Here is an 18,996-nt window from a genome sequence, read left to right as displayed (position 1 = left end):
CAGTCTACCATAAGCAACATATTTTAAATGGGTACAAACGAGTGTATTTATGAGTTAGCACTCCGTGAAGCGAACTGGCCGAGCTCCTTGTCCCGACAGACCAAGCCTCCGCGTCCTGGCATACAAATGAGATCGTCAGTTCCAAGAGACCGAGTGGAGATGCGAATCAAGTCAGATCACCTTTCAGTGGCATACTCATGGTGGATCGAATCAAACGCGGGGCCAAGGCGTAGATTTTCCTCCATTAAGCTGGCAGGTCGGGATTATTCACCCCGAGAAGAGTTGTAATGGAATGATGGAGGCTGTGTCGATTAGGAGATTGTCCGATGGAGAGGGGCTTGTGTATAGGGATGACTAAGAAATACACCAGTAAGTTAGCAACATTCCTCACTGCTATTGCAATAACAGACAAGACAGTGGTGAGTCTTGTGACGGAAAGGGTTATAACTACTAATTTTCCACTAGAAGTTCACATCAACAACAATCTGCTAATCACCAATACATTTTACCGAACTATTCAAAGCTACCCTAAAAATACATTCTTTCAGAACAAAACGCGCTGTCCAGCATCTAGATAAATATTCGTGAAAAGGGGACTGCACCGCCGAGACTTGCTGAGTGGGAGCGAGTTGAGCTTCTAGTTGAACAGGATCATACAAGAGGTCAGTTGAGACTGCAAGTCGTCGCGGCCTATCGTATCCTTATCTTACAAGGAAGTAGAAAAGCGCAGGGAATGATCTTGGATAGATAGGTAGGTAGTGTTTAGAAATTTCCGTTTAATAGGAATGTTATTAGAACTCATGAGAATCTGCTCTGCGATTCCCGCTTGCTCTATTAAGATACATTCTTTAGCCTTATTCTTTGGAACACGACAAATTAAACCTTAAAATCACGACGCACGCCAGGGCCTCAGCACCAAGGCGAGCCCAAAACCAGCTGCCAAACTCCATGTGAACTATGTACAGAACGGCTCGAAACGACCGGGGAAAAAAGAAACCAAGATAAAACAGAACCAACTCGCTTTTATACAGGATGGAAAGGCTGGGGACAAGATCTCATTAACGGAAACGTTAAATCATGGGTGTTGTCGGGGCCCTTGTGCATCATTGTGCGATAGGCCGGTGAGAGCCCAACTCGACCCCGTGGGGTCTCCAAACATTCTCTCTCATACCATTCACCTGATAAGTTCATGGGAGGGTTTTAAATGCGGAAAGATGTCGAGTGGCTGCTATTGGGGGTCGAGCCGGAGGATTATAGATGTGAGTGAAAAAGCATGTCAAATCTGGACTTGAGATATACCAGCTCACGTTAATAGCGTCTTGCTGGTATCCACAAGTTATGACTGACCAAACGAGCCAGGACTAGGCCGAGCCACCCAGAACTCCAAAAGGATTAGAAGTCTTGACCTCGGCGGCAGTGCCGGAAGATTGCCCCTCTTCCTTAGTAGCCTTCTTTGCCTTTTTACTGGCAGGAACAGGGGAAAAGCCCTGCTCGGATTGTTGGCCCCCAGTTCCACGGGCCTTCTTGGCTGCACCTGAACGGGTCCGGATGGGAGAATCCTCGGCAGTATCTTGTAGGCGGTTTGCGCGCGACTTGGCAATGGCCTCGTCCTCGGTCGTCTCGCTGGTCTCGCCGCTCATCTCTGCGGCCTTTTGGATTTCGCGGGACACGCCCTTCAGAGCGTCCAGGCCAGCTTTCTCGGCTGCGTGGATGTGCGTGGTCTGCACATAGGGTTCCTTGCGGTACAGGTAGGAGCGGACGAAGAAGCGAGCGAAGAGGTAGGTCAGAGGCAAAAGATAAGCGACGTTGAGCCAAATCGCAAATCCCTGTCCGGTGGTGTCCATACACGTAATCATGCGTCCGGGCTGCACGGCCTCCCGAGGAGCTCCAAGGTTGTCGCCGGACTGTCCCACGTTTTCGGCGATACCTTCAGCACCGGCGGCGCGGAAAGCAACTTGCTTAATCCAGGCCAGTCCAGTTGCGGCTGCGGCACCTGCAACAGCAGAGGCTGAGGGGGAAGAGCGGACCGGGGGAAGCGTATAGTGGATGAACAGGTAAGATGCTGCCATGGTCGATCCGATAACGAACTGGGTGATTTGCATGGTAGTCAGGGAGCGCTTGACGATGGTGGGAACGCGAATGCCGAGGGCAGTCAAGGTGTAGTAAGTGTACTTTTTTTTAGTTAGCAAAATTGACCAGAGAAATAATAGAACAAGGTGCTCATACCATCATCGCATGGATAGCCGAGTTGACCAGGGTGAAGATCCAGATCGGAGGCGCAATGTAACGAATGCCAGCCCACATACACATCATGGCACCGGCGTGGTGGTAGGTCTGCAGAGTCGAGCTCTTCTTGCCCTTGGCAAGGATGATCGCTGTATCAAGCACCTCGTAGAACTTTGATAGGTAGAAGATCCAGCCCAGGAACGCCAGACCCTGGTTCCACAAACGGCCCACGTCCGTCGGATCCGGGACACCACCCTCGGCCAATTTGTATTCGGGGTTCTGAATCGACCACTTATTTACCGTGGTGTCATAGGTGGCTGCATTTCCGTATCCACGGGGTCCGTTGCACTTGCACAGCGCATCCACGACCCCCACGACCCCATTCTCCTCAAAAGAGGGCCAGGTGTTGCGGAATGCGCGGAACATCCCAGCAAATGTCCACATGGAATAAACGGCGAGGAAAACATTGTGCAGGATGACGAAGGTCTTGAAAGACCTGCTTTGGCTGAACGCGTAGGGCTTGTATCCGCGGCTCTTGTTGATGCGGTTGATAATGACGACGGTAACAGCGTAGACGCTGGCGATGGTGATCGGAACGCGAACGTCAAGGAGCTGGCTATATAGACCGGCAGGGATGTTGAAGGGTTGGTACCATGTCGGTTCATCGAGCTGCGGCGCAGGAACGGTGCCTGGGAGCTCGTCGGGAGGGAATTTGAGCAGCGACGCTGGAGGCAGGCCGACTCGTACAACAGCCGGACCCGACCCCGTATCTAGGGAGAGGTCGTACATGGTTGATTAGAGGCGATTAAATTTTTAGGTAGAGGAAAATTGTCGCCAAAAAATATATATCTCAACGAAGAGGGACGAGAAGCCTCCAGGCAGCGCGACAAGGAACAGACGGAACAAGCGAAGAAAAAAAATCCCAAGGGGCCCAAACAGCAATCAAAACTCCAATACAACACCTCCGGGCGACTGGAACCTGGAATATCAATTTCAAGAGGAGACGAGGGAGATACCAAGGCTTGGATAAAATAATTCAGATACTATCACTCGCTGCGATTTTCGTGTGGAGCCGCGACTGCATTTTGTTGGGAGACAAACCATCCAGACCTCGGTCCCAACAACTGCAAATCACAGTGCGATCCCTGCCTGTGAGTCGTGTCGGGGCTTGGAATTGGCCAAAAGAGCAAAGAAGCTGCTGGTCAATTGCATCAGTTGGCAACTGCCCTCCTAATAAGGTGCCATGCGTGAATATCCATCCCACCAGGGGAGGTTGAATGATCTCTACTGACGTATCAATGACACTCACGCGAGAAGCTTCCGCTTTACGAACCGCGGGAACAACAACGGGACCGCGCGGCGCAAACAATCTCCGCACGACTCGCATGGAGAGGACAGCCCATTATGCTCATACAACCAGTGCGCTGCGTCAGGCCTACATATTCTAGAGTTCAGACCCAATTTTTAAAGTAGTGGCCTGTCTTCAACTGTATGCCCTAGTCTTCCGGTTGAGGGCAACTGCTCCGTCTGGTCGGTTGGGCCACCCCTCACGTGACGTCACCGTTCACTCCTTACAGAATGCTTTTGTGTTGAGGCATTGTTGAGAAGGTACGCTGTCTATAAACTGGGTTCGTTGGAATGCCCAGTCGTACTCCGTACACCGTAGATACAAACTCCGCCAATAATAATGCAGTGCGCGATAACATGTTGAATTTACAGTCTAGACTCTAGAACCAGACCTCTGCTCAGCGGGGTTTAGTACTAAGAGGGAGTGGAGGTGGTGCTGGTGATCCCGTATTGACCGGCGTTGCCCGTAGCTCGGCTTTCTTCTGCGGCGGCGGCGGTGGAGGCGCCTTTCGCTGGGCCACAGACCCGATGTCAGTACTAGAGGCTGTTGTTGGACGGCCCGCATTTGGATGCGGAGGAATAGGAGGAGCCTGCTCCGAGCTGGCGGACTTGCTGGACACAGCATTGTTAATCCGTTCGGTTATCCCGTATTTCTGGTTTAACCCAGTGATTCTCTGCTTTCCAGATTCAATCTGGTCACTATGCTTGGACCGGAAATCGTTAAACGCAGACTTGGCGTTTGCAACACTCGGAGTAGAACTAGTTGGCGATTGGGTTTGCTGTGCTGCTGGCGGCGGTCCAGACGACGGGGATGATGCAGAGTTGGTTCTCATCTGGGCGAATCGACCCTGTAGTTCGTTCACCGGCGCCTGGTTCGCATGGCCCGCTGACGGTGAGGTTGGGTTCGAGGGTCTTGCACCGATACCTAGCGATGGAACAGATACTCCCGCCTGGGTCAGACGCGACGTAGCAGCTTGGTTTACATACCCATCCGAGGGCTGTGACTGTTCTGTAGCTGATGGACTGGGAGAGTACGCGGGAGGAGGAGAGGGGGAGTGAGAAGCTGGCGTGGAGGTGTTTGTTCGAGGTGGTACACGGGGCGGAAGTCTTGGTACAGGCCTCGTAGATGCTGGTGCCGATTCTGCAACTGAACCAACTCGCCGGGGCGGTGGTGGAAGAGTGCTTGGGTCGATGCCTGTCCGGTTTGCTCGAAACGGCACTGGTGGCCGTTTCGCAGCTTCCTCCTCTCGTCTCCTCTCCTCCTCTTCCGCCTCTATCGCCTGCTGTCTGTGAGATTCCTGCTGATTTATTTCCGCCTGGCTCAAAGGTGCGCCCAATCCACTGCGATTCGAGGTTGTTTCGTTCGACAGGGCGGAGGCACCGTGGTATTTGACGTGTTTGGGCGGCGGAGCGAAGTTCGACGGGTCCTTGAGTGTTGAGATGGGCCGCGCAACATGCGTTTCTCTTTCATCGTCCTTATCCCTCCCTTTGCCCATCCATCCGGCCTAATGCGACGTGTTAGCAGGGATCTTGTGCGATAAAGTGGTAACACACTCACCACCTGGTTGATGCCCTTGAAGTCGTTCCGCCAGCTTTCCTTTTTCCCGTCTTTGGCTTTCGGGTGCCAGCCATCTTTCATAATATCCTTGAAGCCGCTCATTGTGCCGGTCAAGTGTGAATGCGCAGATTGTCAAGGCGGGATAACAACGGCTGGTGAACCTGAAGAACGTTGGAGCTGACGAAATGCCATCATTTCCCCGCAAGTCGTGCTACCCGGAAGAAGTTTAGCGTCAACCATTATGGACTGCCGCGCGGTCAGCTCAGCTTCGTGTTCAACTGTTCATTCAGGATAAGAAAGAAATACCCCGAACTGGTGAGCATCTCTGGATGGCGAGACTGACGCAGGCGACAGGATTTCTTATACAGAAGATAGGGCATGCAGTCTTTTAGCCTGTTTGTAGTGAGGACACCATATGCTCACCTGTGGGTCCACTCGACACCATTGAACGACGGTGTCGGCAACCCTGTACTCGACAGACAAATTCCATGCGTGTACATTCCATGCGCCTTGGGAGTTGGGACACTGGATTTAAGTTTAAGCCACTATTCTAATTTCAGAACTGTTAGTTGTTGGCTGTCTCTTGTTGTCTGACTGTTCGGCCGGTCAAAGCCCGGACAAGGCTGCGGCTCTTTGTGCTTTCGAACAATGAAACAGCCGAACATCCACCATGGAAATTGGAAATTCGCTTCGACAACTGCGGACGGCGACCGAGTTACGGCCAGTTCATAATGTGTCTTCTTCACCTGATCAGCATGGGTATATGCGCTTCATGCTTTGGCCCCCAAACATAATGATACCAGACTGAGCAGTGGCATGGCCGCATGGCCACGCAAGAGCAGGGCTGTGACTAGCCTGTGAGCCCGTTAGAGCGAAAGCCCAACGCAGACTAAATCCGTTTACGAACGAACGGGCACCTTCAAAAGGGAAGAGCTAACTAGTCTGCGGGTCGATCAGCACAGCCCCGTCAGCCTCTTGAAACAAAGCGGATTGCTGGGAGGGCGTCAACTCTTGTTTCACGACGCCGCGGGCGCCTGGAGAGAACTGGACAGACAGGGATCAGATTGAATAACAAAAATGCCGTAAAGAGAAAGAGACAGAGAGGACAAATAAACCATGTTACCGCTGTCCTATCCTTTGTCAAACCGCCCCTCCTGCTCATCTGATTATGTCGTGTTCAGCCGTGCCCACAGGAGGAATGGGCTAACACGGCTTTATACTATACTAACTCACTAGAGCTGGAGGTGTTGGAGCCGCTGCGCCATGTCAGCGCTGCATTCTCTTTTTTCAAGGCCGCCAGTCTTCTTTCTTCGAACTTTTCTTCTTTTTTCTCCCCTCTTTCTCCCTTGCGCTCGACTACGACTTCACACTGCCAGTGGTCTTGCTGCTTCGCTTCTAACTGGCGCAGATGGTCCACGTCCACTTGTCAACCAGCCCGAATACGAGAACGATCACCTTGCCTAACATAATTCCTATTATAATAGTACAGGCCTTCATTACCTACATGAGAGAACGAGGCTCGGAAACTCGAGGAAATATTACATCCAGGTGGGGTTGAAATGTAACCACTCTCACATCCTACTGTATACAATATTGAATATACTAACGGGTGCAGACACTCACACCAATACAAGGGACTACCTCAACTTCTCTCATCTATATCTCAGCAATGGATTCCATCGGCATTCAGAGTATCTCAGGTCCGGACGAGAACGTCGGCAGCCCTGGCACTGACGGCACTGACGGCTACGCACCAGGACAAGGACCGACAGAAGCAGAACAAGGATCATCCGACGGATCAGTATCAAGTAATATCACACCCACGACCCAAATTACAAACGCAACCCCAACCACCTTTGGCGGCTTAGAAGATGCCACCGGCCACGTCACCACCAGCAGCAGCAGCAGCAGCAGTAGCAGCAATAGCGACAGCGGCGGCGGCGGCGGCGGCATGAGCACCAACACCAAAGTCGCCATCGCCGTCCCTGTCGCCGTCGTCGGCGCCGCCATAATCGCTGCAATTATATTCTTCCTCATCCGCCGGCGCCGGCGCCAGCGCCAACGAACCTCCCAATATCCCAACATCTCAACGCCCCGAATGGAAAATTCCTCCTCCCTCTTCATCCCCGCCCATATCGAACCTGTCCCGCCGCCCCCACCAGCACCAGGGAACCAGCGCTCGATGCCTGATGAACATGAAGCTCTCTCTCTGCCTCCTCACCCGTCAGAAGTAGGCGTCGCACAAACGACACCACCAGTCCCCGCCGTCGTCGCAGTGCCACCACCAGATCTAGAATGGAGGACGTCTGAGGAACGACGTGCCATCGGACGGCCACAGTCGCCATTCAGTCACCCAAGCGACCACGATCATGAAGATTCCATGTCTATTGTGTCGGAGATTCACGACCGGGAGGGAGTGATGAGGACCAGGGCTGTGAGAGACGATGATATGTCATCTGTATCAAGCTTCGAGGATGACGAGCCGAGACCGTCGATGAATCGGCCGCGGTAATTGCTATCTGTTGAGTTTTATATATGCAGTGTCTTGACGAATTTGATGTCCGTAATCTAGCTATCCGTAACTACTTATATATCCCCCGTCAGATTTTGAATGAATGAGTTGAATGAACTGCAAGAATGGGCTCCGTTGCTTTTTTATAATTATTTATAGGCTATGGTTGCATTGCTAGTAAGTGGTTCGAGTTTGGGTTTTATGTATATACATACTGTTGAGGCGGGCATAGACATAGACAGCAAATGCACTGAGGCGGAGCTGGGTATACTACCTACCGTCCACCCCCAAAGTCAGGTTGATATGCCTTCACCTTACCCCTCATCAACTCCCTCAACGCCATAGTGGCATACTGGCTAGATCCAAGCTGGAACTTAAGAACCACAGCGATCTTATCATGCTCCTTGCCACCTTCAGTATCCATTTGTTCCCCATCCTTTGATTTCGACCTCAACTTCTCCAAGTCCGTCGTCACGAACTGCTGGTCATCTGCCGAATATAACTTCGCCTCTACTGAGAAATCGGGCCCCATCCGACTAAGCACCTTGCGGTAACTCCCGCTCAGGCTCGCATCCTTCCATTTTCTGCGCATGTTGAAGGGGTCTAAGCCGCCGCCGCGTGGGCTGCTCATGAACTCCTTGTAGAAGTCGGTCATTTTGTTAGGCGGGTAAACAATGTCAAAGCCCGGAAGGGGAAGGACGATGTCGAAGATGTTGTATTTGCCACTGTTGGCTTCATCGGCAGTTAGGGCTCGAGCGCGCGTAAATGTGTCTTCGGCCGCATAGGCGCTGTCGCCCTCTTGGGGCGCAATGATGACTTCGCCGTCTGCGTCGACGGTTGCGCTTTCTGCCCCTGCCCCTGCAGAGGCTGCGGCGGCGGACCCGTCTTTGTCGCGGTGTTCGTGGACGAGGACAAGGTCGCCTTCTACAACGCGGTCACCGTAGAGGCGCCAGCGCTCGCCGACCGCGAGGTTCCAGACGAGGGACTGGTAGGCGTGGACGTACATGAGGCGGAGGTTTCGGGGGATTGTTTGCAGGGCACCGAGGGAGTCGTTCTTGGAGCGGCCGAGGTGGCGGATGATATTTGACTCGGCGGTGAACTTGCGGGGCATCTTTTCAACGGCGTCGGTGACATGGCCGGTTGTTTGGAAAATGTGGATTGATTCTGCGCGTGCCTTGTCTTCGGAGCTGATATTGACTGTTGCGGCTTCGCCTGCTTGCGCGGCGGCGAGGACGTGCGGGCTGTAGTCGAGGATTGCGTCGCAGGCGCCCTTGAAGTCGTCCTGTAGGATTTTAACACCAATGGTATCGGTACGGGTTGCAAAGGTTCCGAAGCGCTGGAGACCATAGTAGTTGAAGTAGCCTCGTTGATGGAGGCTCTTTAGCGCTGAGCTTGCTAGTTCCGTCGCAGTTGTTACGGCAGTTTCACCATCTTTGGGGCTTACTCCTGGGATGTCGCACTCGCGTAGAGTTACGACGAATTCATTTCCATAGAGATCTCCCAGCTCGAGGCCATGCCGTTGATATTCGAAGTCGCCGAGGACGGCATTGCGAAGCGTTCGGTTGAGTTTCGCTAGACGGTCGGCTTGCAAGCGGTATGCGCATGCCCTCTGCACAGTTACACCACGGCGATCTTTGGTGCCTGCGAACTGGAAGCTCTTGGGGTTCATCTTCAATTGGCGGGCGATGAACGAGATGACCTCCATGGTATCCTTATTCTCCTTGTGGATTGTAAAGTGTAGATACGGACCACCCAAATCATCCCAATTAACGCGCCCCCGCTCACGCCCATTTCCACCCCCGCGTCCGCCACCCTGTGCATTCTTCTTGTTTCGGTTTGAAGCCGCCGATAGGACCATTGTCCCGTCGTGGTCGGTCGAAGACTCGAGCTGCGAGTTGAAGATCCGGCGGACTGCGTGGTGAATTTTGATGCGCTTGTCGCGGTCGTCAACGACAATGGTGTTCAATCGCCCCAAATCACTTGGTTTCGCCTTCAAATTCGTCGTTGCCTTGCGGTGTAGAGACAAGATTTTCTGGACATATTGGGCGCCGAAGAGCTCGTCGAGCAGTACCCGGTCCTCATCCGTTAACTGAAATTCGGCGGGAGCTGGCGACTCCTCCGCAGGAGTCTCGGGCTCCTTTGGCTTCTCCTCGGCCGGCGCAGGCGCATCGCCACTATCCTCCTCTGTGGTTTTCGGCACTGCAGTGCTCTGCAGATGCAAAACTTTGCCGGAGGGCAGGATCTCGTTGACGAGGAAATCTGTGTACCTAAAGGCACAATCAGCACGCGACTTTAACACCCCTTCCCCAGGAGTAGTAATACCGTTTCTTCAATATCCCCGCGAAACCTTCATTATCTGCGCTAACAAACTCGGTGATTCCAACCTCGATCTCTCTCGATAACGGATCTTCAGTGGCGGTCTGGGGAGGGGCTGCGCCGGCAGGGAGAGTGACTTCCTCTGTGCTGGAGGCACCCTCAGTCTTCAGGCGCTTTTGCGGGGGCTCGATTAAATCAGATATATCCATTGCGACGAAAATTGGCGATGATTGTCGCTGGGGTTGAGCTGGAGCTCATCCGCGAGGTTAAGGAAAATCTCCGAGTAAATCACTAGGGCTAGCCCTATGTCCGCATTAGGAAGTATATCTACAACCCCGTCGGTGACTCTACACTCTACCGAGTACATTATAGTCATTTTAGCGGAATTTATATTTCTTGATTGCCTTTAATACGATTTAATATGTCGCTTTAGAAGGCTGATACTCGGTACGGTACCAAATTTCACTGGTGGCTAGACTCATCTTCTGTGTCTTGACGGAAATATATCGTACTTCGTCAATGGCCGTCAACAGAAAGTTTACAACAAAACCTATAGGTCTAGGTTCCAGTCATGGCATGAATAGAGGCACTATGAGACAACTCAAGCCTCTTGTTTAGATAATGCTAAACAGCCTGTAGTTGAACTTAGGTGCAGAGGTACGTGGATAGGATGGAAATGGGTATAGTAAACATCTGCCAGGTCCAGCTAACGAGCTTAATGTTGCTCAGATAATAGGTGAATGATACTAAATAAGTTATATAGTGAATAATCCAACTGCTTAGTTGTTTGGGATGTGAACAATGCCCGTTACTGAACAAGTGCATGAAACGACCATACAATAGGATGGGGCCTGCGATAAAAGCCTTTGTCTTTTCCACAATGAGACACAAAGCAGTGTCTTTAGATTAAAATATAGGCTTATTTCTTCATTCCACTTCAGTATTAGCCCCTTTTTCTGTTTTTCCGCTCTTCTGCTCGTTTGCTCTTGTCGCTAGCTGCGTTTCTGGCTCCTCAGTCACTCTGTCAAATACTAACCAACATGTCCGACGGAGATATCTCAGCTAGTCACCGTAGCCTCAGCCCAGGAGACAGCTCCAGGGAGAGTTCCAGAGACAGTCAATCAGGAAGACTGCGAGCGCCCTACACGCCGTCCAACCCCATCCAAGCACGCACCCAGCACCTGCGACGCCACGGCCTCGCAGTCTCAGACTCAGCCCCAAACACTATAACCATCTTCATGGACATCCCCAACGGCACGCACCTGAGCCCCATGCAGCCCGAACCCACTAACCACATCCTCAAGGTAATCACATGGCTCATCGAGCAGGTCAAAGAGCGCCTCACAACGAAGGAGTTCTGCAACCCGCACGATATGCCGATGCCCACGTACAGCCGGATTAGGATCACCGTGGTCACGGGCAAGGAGACGCCCTTTGGCGTTTACACGGCTGTATACGAGGCCCTGGTGTCGCTGCTGGAAAGTCTGTTGGAAAGGGATGCGAGGGGTGAGATCTTGGAGATTACTGAGGATTGGGCGATGGTGGAGGATTGTGTATGTGTTCAGTGGGATCGGTGTGAGGAGCCCTTGGATATTTATTTCAATAATCCTGTGGTTAATCCTCGTTGGCGGGATGATGTTCGTGCTGATTTACCCATCTTCGGCTTGGAGGGTTCTCTAAGTGGTCGATAGGGGACTTAACTTCAAAGACTTTTGTTGTTACTTTATACATATATATGCGGGGGTAGAATGCCATTGGAATTTATTTTACTTTGCTCAATAGCCAGATGATCAATAATTCCTACTTTCGTACCTGGTCCTATCAAGATATCCATTCCAAGAGGGGTTCTAGCAAACAGTCATTAAACAGAAATCAGAGCGTGCACAGGCTTTAGATACAAAGTTTATATTCATTTCAAGACATTCATCGGAAAATTTCCCCAGTACTTGATAGCTAGAGTCAGGGCTTTCGACATATACCATCTAGGATCGTCCAAGAAAGTATGGAATAATGTGTCATGAATCATGAATCTCATTGAGTCTGCGTTAATCTATACCTAGTAGTCTATGCCCCTTCAAAAGCTGCGTATGCATTTCCAGAATTCTCATGTTGCACCCTGTCAAGGTAATGAAACGATCCTGTTAAGTTGCGACCTCGAACGACAAAATAAAAATAAAAAATAAATTGGGCAGCCTTGATTATTCCGTTGAGCTCGTTCGGCTGCGTACGGGAAGGTGTGCTGGTTGTTCGCCGTGGGCCCGGCCAGCCCAGGCCATTCGGATAGTATGAACCATTTCCCAAACCTCTTTGCGGGCCCCTTCCCGTGATTTCCCTTCACGTAGAAGCGTCTCGTATGGGGTATGTATATGGCGAATGTGCGCTTCTACCGCTAGAATGGCCTTGCGCTCGTCCGAGGTGGTCGTGGTCCTTCCGACGCGGCCGGAGCCTTTGAGGAAAGCGTGATGGAGGATAACGTCAAGAGACTCTCTTGGCATCAAGGGAAATTGCTTGCAGAGAAGCTCCCGTGACTGAGCTAGGTCCTTCTCGTCGCGGAGTTTGACGGCGTTAGCCCGAGACTCGGCTGTTTCTTGTGCGGATTGTAAGACAGTGGTATAGACATCGGCCGGGATACGGATCCCCTGTGCCCTCTTTCCTGTGTTGTCCTAGGGAACGTTTAGCCATGGCTTGCGATGACAAATTGACAGGAAGATCAAGGGATAGAGATAACATCCTCACATAAACTTTATAAACTAGTCTTTGGCTCTCCTTTGTCTTACTTCGGCAGTTCCGAGTAACGTAGACATCGCCCCTAGGAACATACACATAGTTCGCTGGCAACGGATCCCTCTGGAGACAGTTCTGTTGATATCTGCACGTTAGCAAGAGACGTATTGGATCGCGCAAGGGGGTCGGATGCAAGGGTGTTATAGCACTAGTATCTGCATATAGGAGATCACATACCTTTTCAAAGGGCTCTGACGACGGCCATTGGGTGGAAAGCTGGTATTTCACCATGCGCGGGCTGCCTTTACTTTCGGCAGCCTTGGGGTTCACTGTGGTAAGACCCGATTTCTTGAGCAGGGCTTGTTTCGATAGAGTTCGAGGACGGCTCTTGGCTATTTTAAATTGAGGGGAGCTCGGAGTCGACCGTTTCTCGACGCGGTTCTTCTTTCTTGGGCGATGCTGGATCTTGCGGGCTTTTCTCCGAGCTGGATTTTGATTGCGAGTAGTGGGCGCCATGTTGTCGGGGCGGGTTATGCGGAAAACCAAAGGGAGACCGTGTACGTTAAATGGGAACATGGAGGATAAAAAATGTTGCATTTGTATACGAGTAAATATATTGGTCAAAACACTAACACTGGGTGCAGTAGCATCTGTTGGAAATGAATGAGCTTTGTCCGGCAGCTGTCAAGCAGGGGACAAATTTAATAGAGGGGCAATGAAGGAAGCCACAAACAGCATCTTGAATGAGTAGGTAGGTATGAGTGCTTTGTCGGACCTGCTATTTTTACTCCCAGTGACTTCTTTCAGCGCAGGAGGTCATTTTGACGGGAACATGGGAAGAGGTTGAGCTCTTTGAATACTTGGGCTCTTGATTCTCGATTGACTTGTGGAGGGGTCCAATTGTGGCCCGTCGGGTTTGCGTTTGTGCCTGAGCGGAACTGTGGCTCAACCATTCTTGTCTATCTTTTTTGTGCCAAACCAACCTGCGAGTTGCGACCCAGTTGATGAGACGGAGACTCTCGAACAAGAAAATATATTGGAGACTCCATGATACAAGGACCTGGAACAAACAAAGGCTGCTCGTTCGAGTTACACGCCGAGGCCGGGGCCCTTGGACGGTGGCTGGCTTGACAGGGGTTCCTAGTTCCTCGCACTCTCCACCTTCATGTGCATATCCGTACCTACCTTAGCAGGTCGCCAGTCCCTGGGCATGCGAGCTGGGCAGCACTCTGTACTTTAGTCAACGTTTGTCAAGGTCGGGCCTTGGACCTTTCGAAGGCGGGGTATGCAAGATCCGACCGAATCGACTCCATGGGCCCGGGGCATGGATAGGTACGTATTGGATATCCATGATGACGATTGAATTGTGTGCGTCGTGTCAGCGCCGTGATTGCTGGAACGCCGAAGCAGTCCAGGCCAAGTAAGATGAATGGCACATCGTCTAAACTGCAAGAGGAAATGGTAAGTGTGTACAGAGTATGGAAATGAAGGCCGAGCGGAGCTCGCCATGTCCGATGGCGCCAGATCACAGACAGCTGAAGTAAACTTTGATTGCCAAGTTGGTCAGGATTTTTATGGAGATATCTTGGATATCTCCGTCATTCATGGAAGATCTCGTGCTCGTAGACGGGGTACTCTTGACTCCAAGTTGCTTGTCTCTCTCTCGCATGCAGGGCCTGCACCCGTTATCTGCCAGGTACTCAGCCCTCAAAATTGGACGACGAACCCCATGGCGTCATTAATTAATAGTGTTTTCCCCGAAGGCTTGAGGCTGAGGCTGGAGCTGAAGGGATCCAGAATTCCAGAGACTAAGAGTGGTAGTCTGATTGGGATCGTGATCGCGCTGGACGGGAACCGCCCAAAAAAGGCTGGATCGTCGCGTAAGGAGTTGATCGTGATCCCTTGTTCATGTCCCTGGATCTCTCTCGTCGCTGTCAGAAGAACAGCAATTAGACACCTGAATCAACGAATGTCTCTCTTCAGTCCAACTCTCAAGATCGTTCGAAACCCCAGACCCCTTTCTTTCACACGGCCGCGCAGAGTGGCTCGGAGACGGCGTCAGCACCGGCAACCAACCGTGCAGCTCACAGCGGTGATGGAGACGGTCGATCCACGGAAGACCACTGCTGTTCCTTGTTCTCGGAACCAATTATTGGACTCTAAGCATGCCCTCAAGGGGCTATATGCGTCGCCATTATTATTCCTTCTCTCCTCCTTGCCCTCCTCGACTCCAAACTGGGGGCGTTTGACAGTTTGGTGGGCATCGTGAATGTCATCCATCGACCGGGGTAAGTCCGCTAGGCAGTCAGCTCGCTCAGCCAGGTCAGCTATCCACAAGCAAGCAAGCGAGACTCGAACAACACAGTGTACAGATACTACAAGATCGTCCCCATATCCAGACGCCCGAGTAGAATACGACGTCAGTTGTCGCTAAGAATTAGACTATGCCAGAGCAGTTTGCTGCTTAGGCACCATCCTGCTCCACCAGGCACCTCTGGGCAAGCGAGCGACGGCGGCAGGCTGACGACCTCGACCTTGGTATAGATAATAATCCTGGCTCGCTGGTCGTATCTGTCCGATTCATGCTCAGATCTGTTCCCTAAAACTTGTCCCTCAAGCCCCGGAGTGGATCTGCGGATGTAAAGAAAGAAAAAACCGTCAATTTTATTACCAAATTTTACAAACAGAGCAAAACGAAAACATAAAATTCTCCTCTCCAGCTCAGCTCAGCTTCGGCTCTCTTTCTCTCCTTCCTCTCTACCTTTCTCCCTCGTCGCTGTCAAACGCTCTCTGGAATCCGAGGCCAGGCCGTGCCAGAAACGCATTCCTCCCACGCTCCTCTCCCTTTGCCCAGGAGTCGTTCCTCCTCTGCCAGCCTCGACCGATCCCTCGACCCCCTCCTTAATTCTCGTCCTCCCTCCCATCCCAACTTCGGACTACAGGACTATGCTCTGAATTTTGTCGTTCTTTCTATAATACCCTCTTTTCATCTCCTCGCTTTTCTCCCAGGGCCCCGATCTCCTCGACGCCCCTTGGCTTGAATTTCAATGACCCAGTGGAGGCGTACATTCATCGGCTCAACTCTCCCTCCTACCGAACCGCCCCTCGAACATTCCTGACGGTCCCGGGATAACTGGATAGCCTCCGATTAGAGGGTTGCCTGGCAGCTTGACTTGAATGGTTGCTAGGAGTGCACCGTTGCTGACATGAGTTGGGATCAGCCTATCCACAGGTATGTCCCAAGGTTCATTACGTTCATACACCTATCGAGCTCCTCGGTGGTTTTGCTCCTATACTTTCCACCTCACCTTCCCTTCCTTTTTACACATTTTCTGTCATATCCGTGCTTTCTTCTCTTTTCCTCGGATATTTCAATATTTGGCAGAATGTGTAGTATGATACTAACGGAACCGTCCGCCTTGCTCAGCTTCAGCTATCCAAACGGTGAACCTCAGACCCCAACGAGGACTCCTCCCACAACCTTCTTCAGTGACGCTACCTTCCAAACCCCCAAGCTCGAATCCAGCTTCTTCGACCCCCGTGTCACATGGGACACCTCCGATCCGTACGCCTCGAGCCCTGAGTTCCTGCGCACCCCTCAGAGATTCGGCCTGAACACTCCCCGCTTGCAAGAGCAAAAAGCACCCCAGGATCCGACATCCCCGGGGCTACACAATGCGAAGCAATTGAGCTCTCAAGTTGAAACTGCTAGAAAGCATCGCCAGTCGAAGCCTCATGGCCCGGGCGAATATGGCTCTCGGACTGTGGAATCCGCAAAATCGGCCGCTTCCATGCAGACCCCGCCGCCGAGTAGCGCATCGAGGACAAAGGTGACTGAGTTTGGAGATTTGAGCAATACAGGGCATAGGCCACCAGTCTCCAGTGCGGCAGGGCCCCATCTGGAAACTCCGAGTAGGGTGATGGGTGCTTCTCCCCGCCTATTCGGCGGCTTTCAATCGTCTCCGGGCCCTTTCCAGCTCGGCTCGATTGACCCGTCGACATCGCCTTTCTTTCCACAGCAAAAGTTGTTCTGGGACCATGAGCTCGACCAGCATACAGCAGACTTGGGCTTATCCGGAAACGATGGCAATGTGTTTGACTCTGCAAGCACAAGCGCCTTTCAAGCCAATACAGCAAACCCCCCACAAGACCCTCACATTCCGCAACTACCTCACATCGAAGAGAATTTCGAACTTCCTGAATTCAACAACGCAATCTACGGCCTCTCCTCTGGTGCTCCCACAGACGCTGCCCTGTTCCCCGCCCCATTTTCCACCTCTCCTCGACTTCCTTTGCCCAAAGCAGACGACCCCGCTTTGTTTTTGAGCTCTCCCGCACGCCGATTTGGAGGACCTCAAGCATCCCCGGAGAAACGAGTGTTCTCGAGAGAACAGCGTCAACCGTACCACCATCAAACAGAGGAGTTCAAGCGAGAAGAGCTCCGACGTTCTCAAGGAGTCAACCCCCAGCTTTCGGAATACGAAGATGACGACTACACCCCTCGACAAAACAGGCCTACGTTGACCCGGAGCCTCACCGTTGGTGGAACTAATGCATCGCGGCCAGGATCCGGCGGCACAATGTCATCTGCAAGTGGCATCCGGAAGAGCCCATCGAAGGGGAGATCATCCCCAATCAAGCCAATTCGTGCTCCACTGCCTAGATCCAACTCCATGGCTAGTGGATTTCCACGACGGTCTCAGTCGGTGGTGCTCAGAATTGGCAAAGATGGTAGAGCTAAGACGGAAATGCAGCCTGTCGTTGAGGCATCGACTGGCTTGACGGACCCTGTTAGCGGTATGGATATGGACGACTCTGCCACGGAAAGCGAGTACGATTCGGCAGAGTTTCCTGAATATCCCCCCAGCAGCCGCAACACTTCTTTTGCGTTTTCAGAAGCCGGGAGACCAAACATTACCCGCAGTGACTCCGGTTCACGACCTCCTTCCATGGGCTCTTACACTTCATCTCACTCAGGTCGAGTCTCACCGTGGGCTACAGCTCCTCGTGGCCCGGCTAGGCGGCCGCCATTGAAAGCTACGATAGAGGACTGGAAACGGACACCGAAGAGGCAGTCTTCGGCTCTCCATTCGGATTTGTCGTATAGCAGCGCAGCTTCTATTCCCGGCAGTATTGCTGACGTAGAAGAGGATACCGGGGATGCCCAACAGGCTCTCCGCAAGGTTCTGCAGGATAAAGGGCGGATTCCTAGGTCGCAGACAATTGCAAGCTTCGGCTCCCGGTCCAACCGTTCTTTGCAATCTTTGGCACAGCTACAATCGTCACCGCCTCGATTTGGCACTGAGCTAGACTCAGATTCCCGGGAAGCAAATACGTCTCCTACGACTGTTACAGACCCTGATCTCGCAACCCCTTGTACGGACCGATATAGCAACCCAAGTAACGGTACCAGATGCATCTGCAATTCCATGGATAATGGTGGTCACTTGATGATTCAATGGTACGCTCCCCCCGCCCTTGCAAATGACACCACCAGCCACTAACTAGCTGTACAGCGAATCGTGCAGTCACTGGTTGCATACCAAATGCGTCGGTCTGGAACGGTCAAACCTCCCGTCTGTCTACGTCTGCATCTTCTGCGCACAAACCCCGACTCGGAAAAATCGAGTGCGCGTACCTGTCAGTGGCGTCGGCCATGCTCCGACCTCACCTCTCGCCCATAAGTCCTATCGATTTCGATAATGGACATGTACCTTTATGATAGAGCTATGCTTCGACTCACGTCGACACTCATCCCACCAAACTTTCCTATGCATTTCATCATAATGAGCCTTTTCTACAAAAGAGGTGTTGTCTTTCACTACCGCCTGCCGGGTTTCCTTTGTTCCATGTTAGACATATCATACCCATACCCAATTTTTACGGCATCATACATTGTTTCAGTGGAGGTTATGCATGCACCCCGCTGTATTTTTCACACTATTTCCTACTAATTGTTTAGCGATAGTTAGCTGAGGCTAGGATACCTGTAACTACGTCTGCAGAATGAATCAATAGTAACAGATCAAAAGAGATTACAAAAAGCTCCTCTTGCACCCCTCATTAAATTTGCCTATTCTATATCCAACCCAACTCAACCGAGCGCGCGATTCATCTTATATTTAGGTACCATCCAAAAAGTGCCCCTCGGTGGATGGTGGAGAAATGGTTTAGGTTTGGATACGGTTTACTACGGAGTGACTCACCCGCGTGGTAAATAGCGGCCAGCCACTATCCAGATTTCTTCAAGCCAAAGTGAAAATTATATAAAGCCCTATATACCCCAGTAAATACCTACTTACTTGGCCGGTCG

General features: G+C 51.8%; 8 protein-coding genes across 8 annotated transcripts; 3 read left to right on the top strand and 5 right to left on the bottom strand.

Moving 5' to 3' along the window:
- Nucleotides 1–1,361: 1,361 nt before the first annotated feature.
- Nucleotides 1,362–3,015, bottom strand: APUU_50809S (elongation of very long chain fatty acids protein; the record flags this gene model as incomplete). The annotated part of the gene is made up of 2 exons (XM_041705847.1): nucleotides 1,362–2,171; nucleotides 2,227–3,015. 2 exons carry the CDS (start codon nucleotides 3,013–3,015, stop codon nucleotides 1,362–1,364), a joined length of 1,599 nt encoding a protein of 532 aa, XP_041558292.1.
- Nucleotides 3,016–3,262: 247 nt separating this feature from the next.
- APUU_50808S (uncharacterized protein) lies at nucleotides 3,263–3,613 on the bottom strand (the record flags this gene model as incomplete). Its single annotated transcript, XM_041705846.1, has 1 exon — nucleotides 3,263–3,613. One exon carries the CDS (start codon nucleotides 3,611–3,613, stop codon nucleotides 3,263–3,265), a length of 351 nt encoding a protein of 116 aa, XP_041558291.1.
- Nucleotides 3,614–3,971: 358 nt separating this feature from the next.
- Nucleotides 3,972–5,233, bottom strand: APUU_50807S (uncharacterized protein; the record flags this gene model as incomplete). The annotated part of the gene is made up of 2 exons (XM_041705845.1): nucleotides 3,972–5,078; nucleotides 5,132–5,233. The coding sequence occupies 2 exons, from the start codon at nucleotides 5,231–5,233 to the stop codon at nucleotides 3,972–3,974; spliced, it is 1,209 nt and encodes a 402-aa protein (XP_041558290.1).
- A 1,567-nt stretch (nucleotides 5,234–6,800) lies between these two features.
- Nucleotides 6,801–7,643, top strand: APUU_50806A (uncharacterized protein; the record flags this gene model as incomplete). The annotated part of the gene is made up of 2 exons (XM_041705844.1): nucleotides 6,801–6,831; nucleotides 6,889–7,643. The coding sequence occupies 2 exons, from the start codon at nucleotides 6,801–6,803 to the stop codon at nucleotides 7,641–7,643; spliced, it is 786 nt and encodes a 261-aa protein (XP_041558289.1).
- Nucleotides 7,644–7,917: 274 nt separating this feature from the next.
- Nucleotides 7,918–10,168, bottom strand: APUU_50805S (pseudouridine synthase PUS7; the record flags this gene model as incomplete). The annotated part of the gene is made up of 2 exons (XM_041705843.1): nucleotides 7,918–9,910; nucleotides 9,966–10,168. The coding sequence occupies 2 exons, from the start codon at nucleotides 10,166–10,168 to the stop codon at nucleotides 7,918–7,920; spliced, it is 2,196 nt and encodes a 731-aa protein (XP_041558288.1).
- An 831-nt stretch (nucleotides 10,169–10,999) lies between these two features.
- Nucleotides 11,000–11,650, top strand: APUU_50804A (uncharacterized protein; the record flags this gene model as incomplete). The annotated part of the gene is made up of 1 exon (XM_041705842.1): nucleotides 11,000–11,650. One exon carries the CDS (start codon nucleotides 11,000–11,002, stop codon nucleotides 11,648–11,650), a length of 651 nt encoding a protein of 216 aa, XP_041558287.1.
- Nucleotides 11,651–12,157: 507 nt separating this feature from the next.
- On the bottom strand, nucleotides 12,158–13,280 carry APUU_50803S (DUF2293 domain-containing protein; the record flags this gene model as incomplete). Its single annotated transcript, XM_041705841.1, has 3 exons — nucleotides 12,158–12,622; nucleotides 12,696–12,818; nucleotides 12,921–13,280. The coding sequence occupies 3 exons, from the start codon at nucleotides 13,278–13,280 to the stop codon at nucleotides 12,158–12,160; spliced, it is 948 nt and encodes a 315-aa protein (XP_041558286.1).
- A 2,609-nt stretch (nucleotides 13,281–15,889) lies between these two features.
- On the top strand, nucleotides 15,890–18,386 carry APUU_50802A (PHD finger domain protein; the record flags this gene model as incomplete). The annotated part of the gene is made up of 3 exons (XM_041705839.1): nucleotides 15,890–15,915; nucleotides 16,111–18,144; nucleotides 18,200–18,386. 3 exons carry the CDS (start codon nucleotides 15,890–15,892, stop codon nucleotides 18,384–18,386), a joined length of 2,247 nt encoding a protein of 748 aa, XP_041558285.1.
- Between the last annotated feature and the right edge of the window lie 610 nt (nucleotides 18,387–18,996).

This window comes from Aspergillus puulaauensis, chromosome 5 (assembly GCF_016861865.1).
Source record: "Aspergillus puulaauensis MK2 DNA, chromosome 5, nearly complete sequence".
Classification (NCBI taxonomy): Eukaryota; Fungi; Ascomycota; class Eurotiomycetes; order Eurotiales; family Aspergillaceae; genus Aspergillus; species Aspergillus puulaauensis.
Note: the sequence above shows the minus strand (reverse complement) of the source record. Positions and strands in the feature narration are given on the sequence as shown.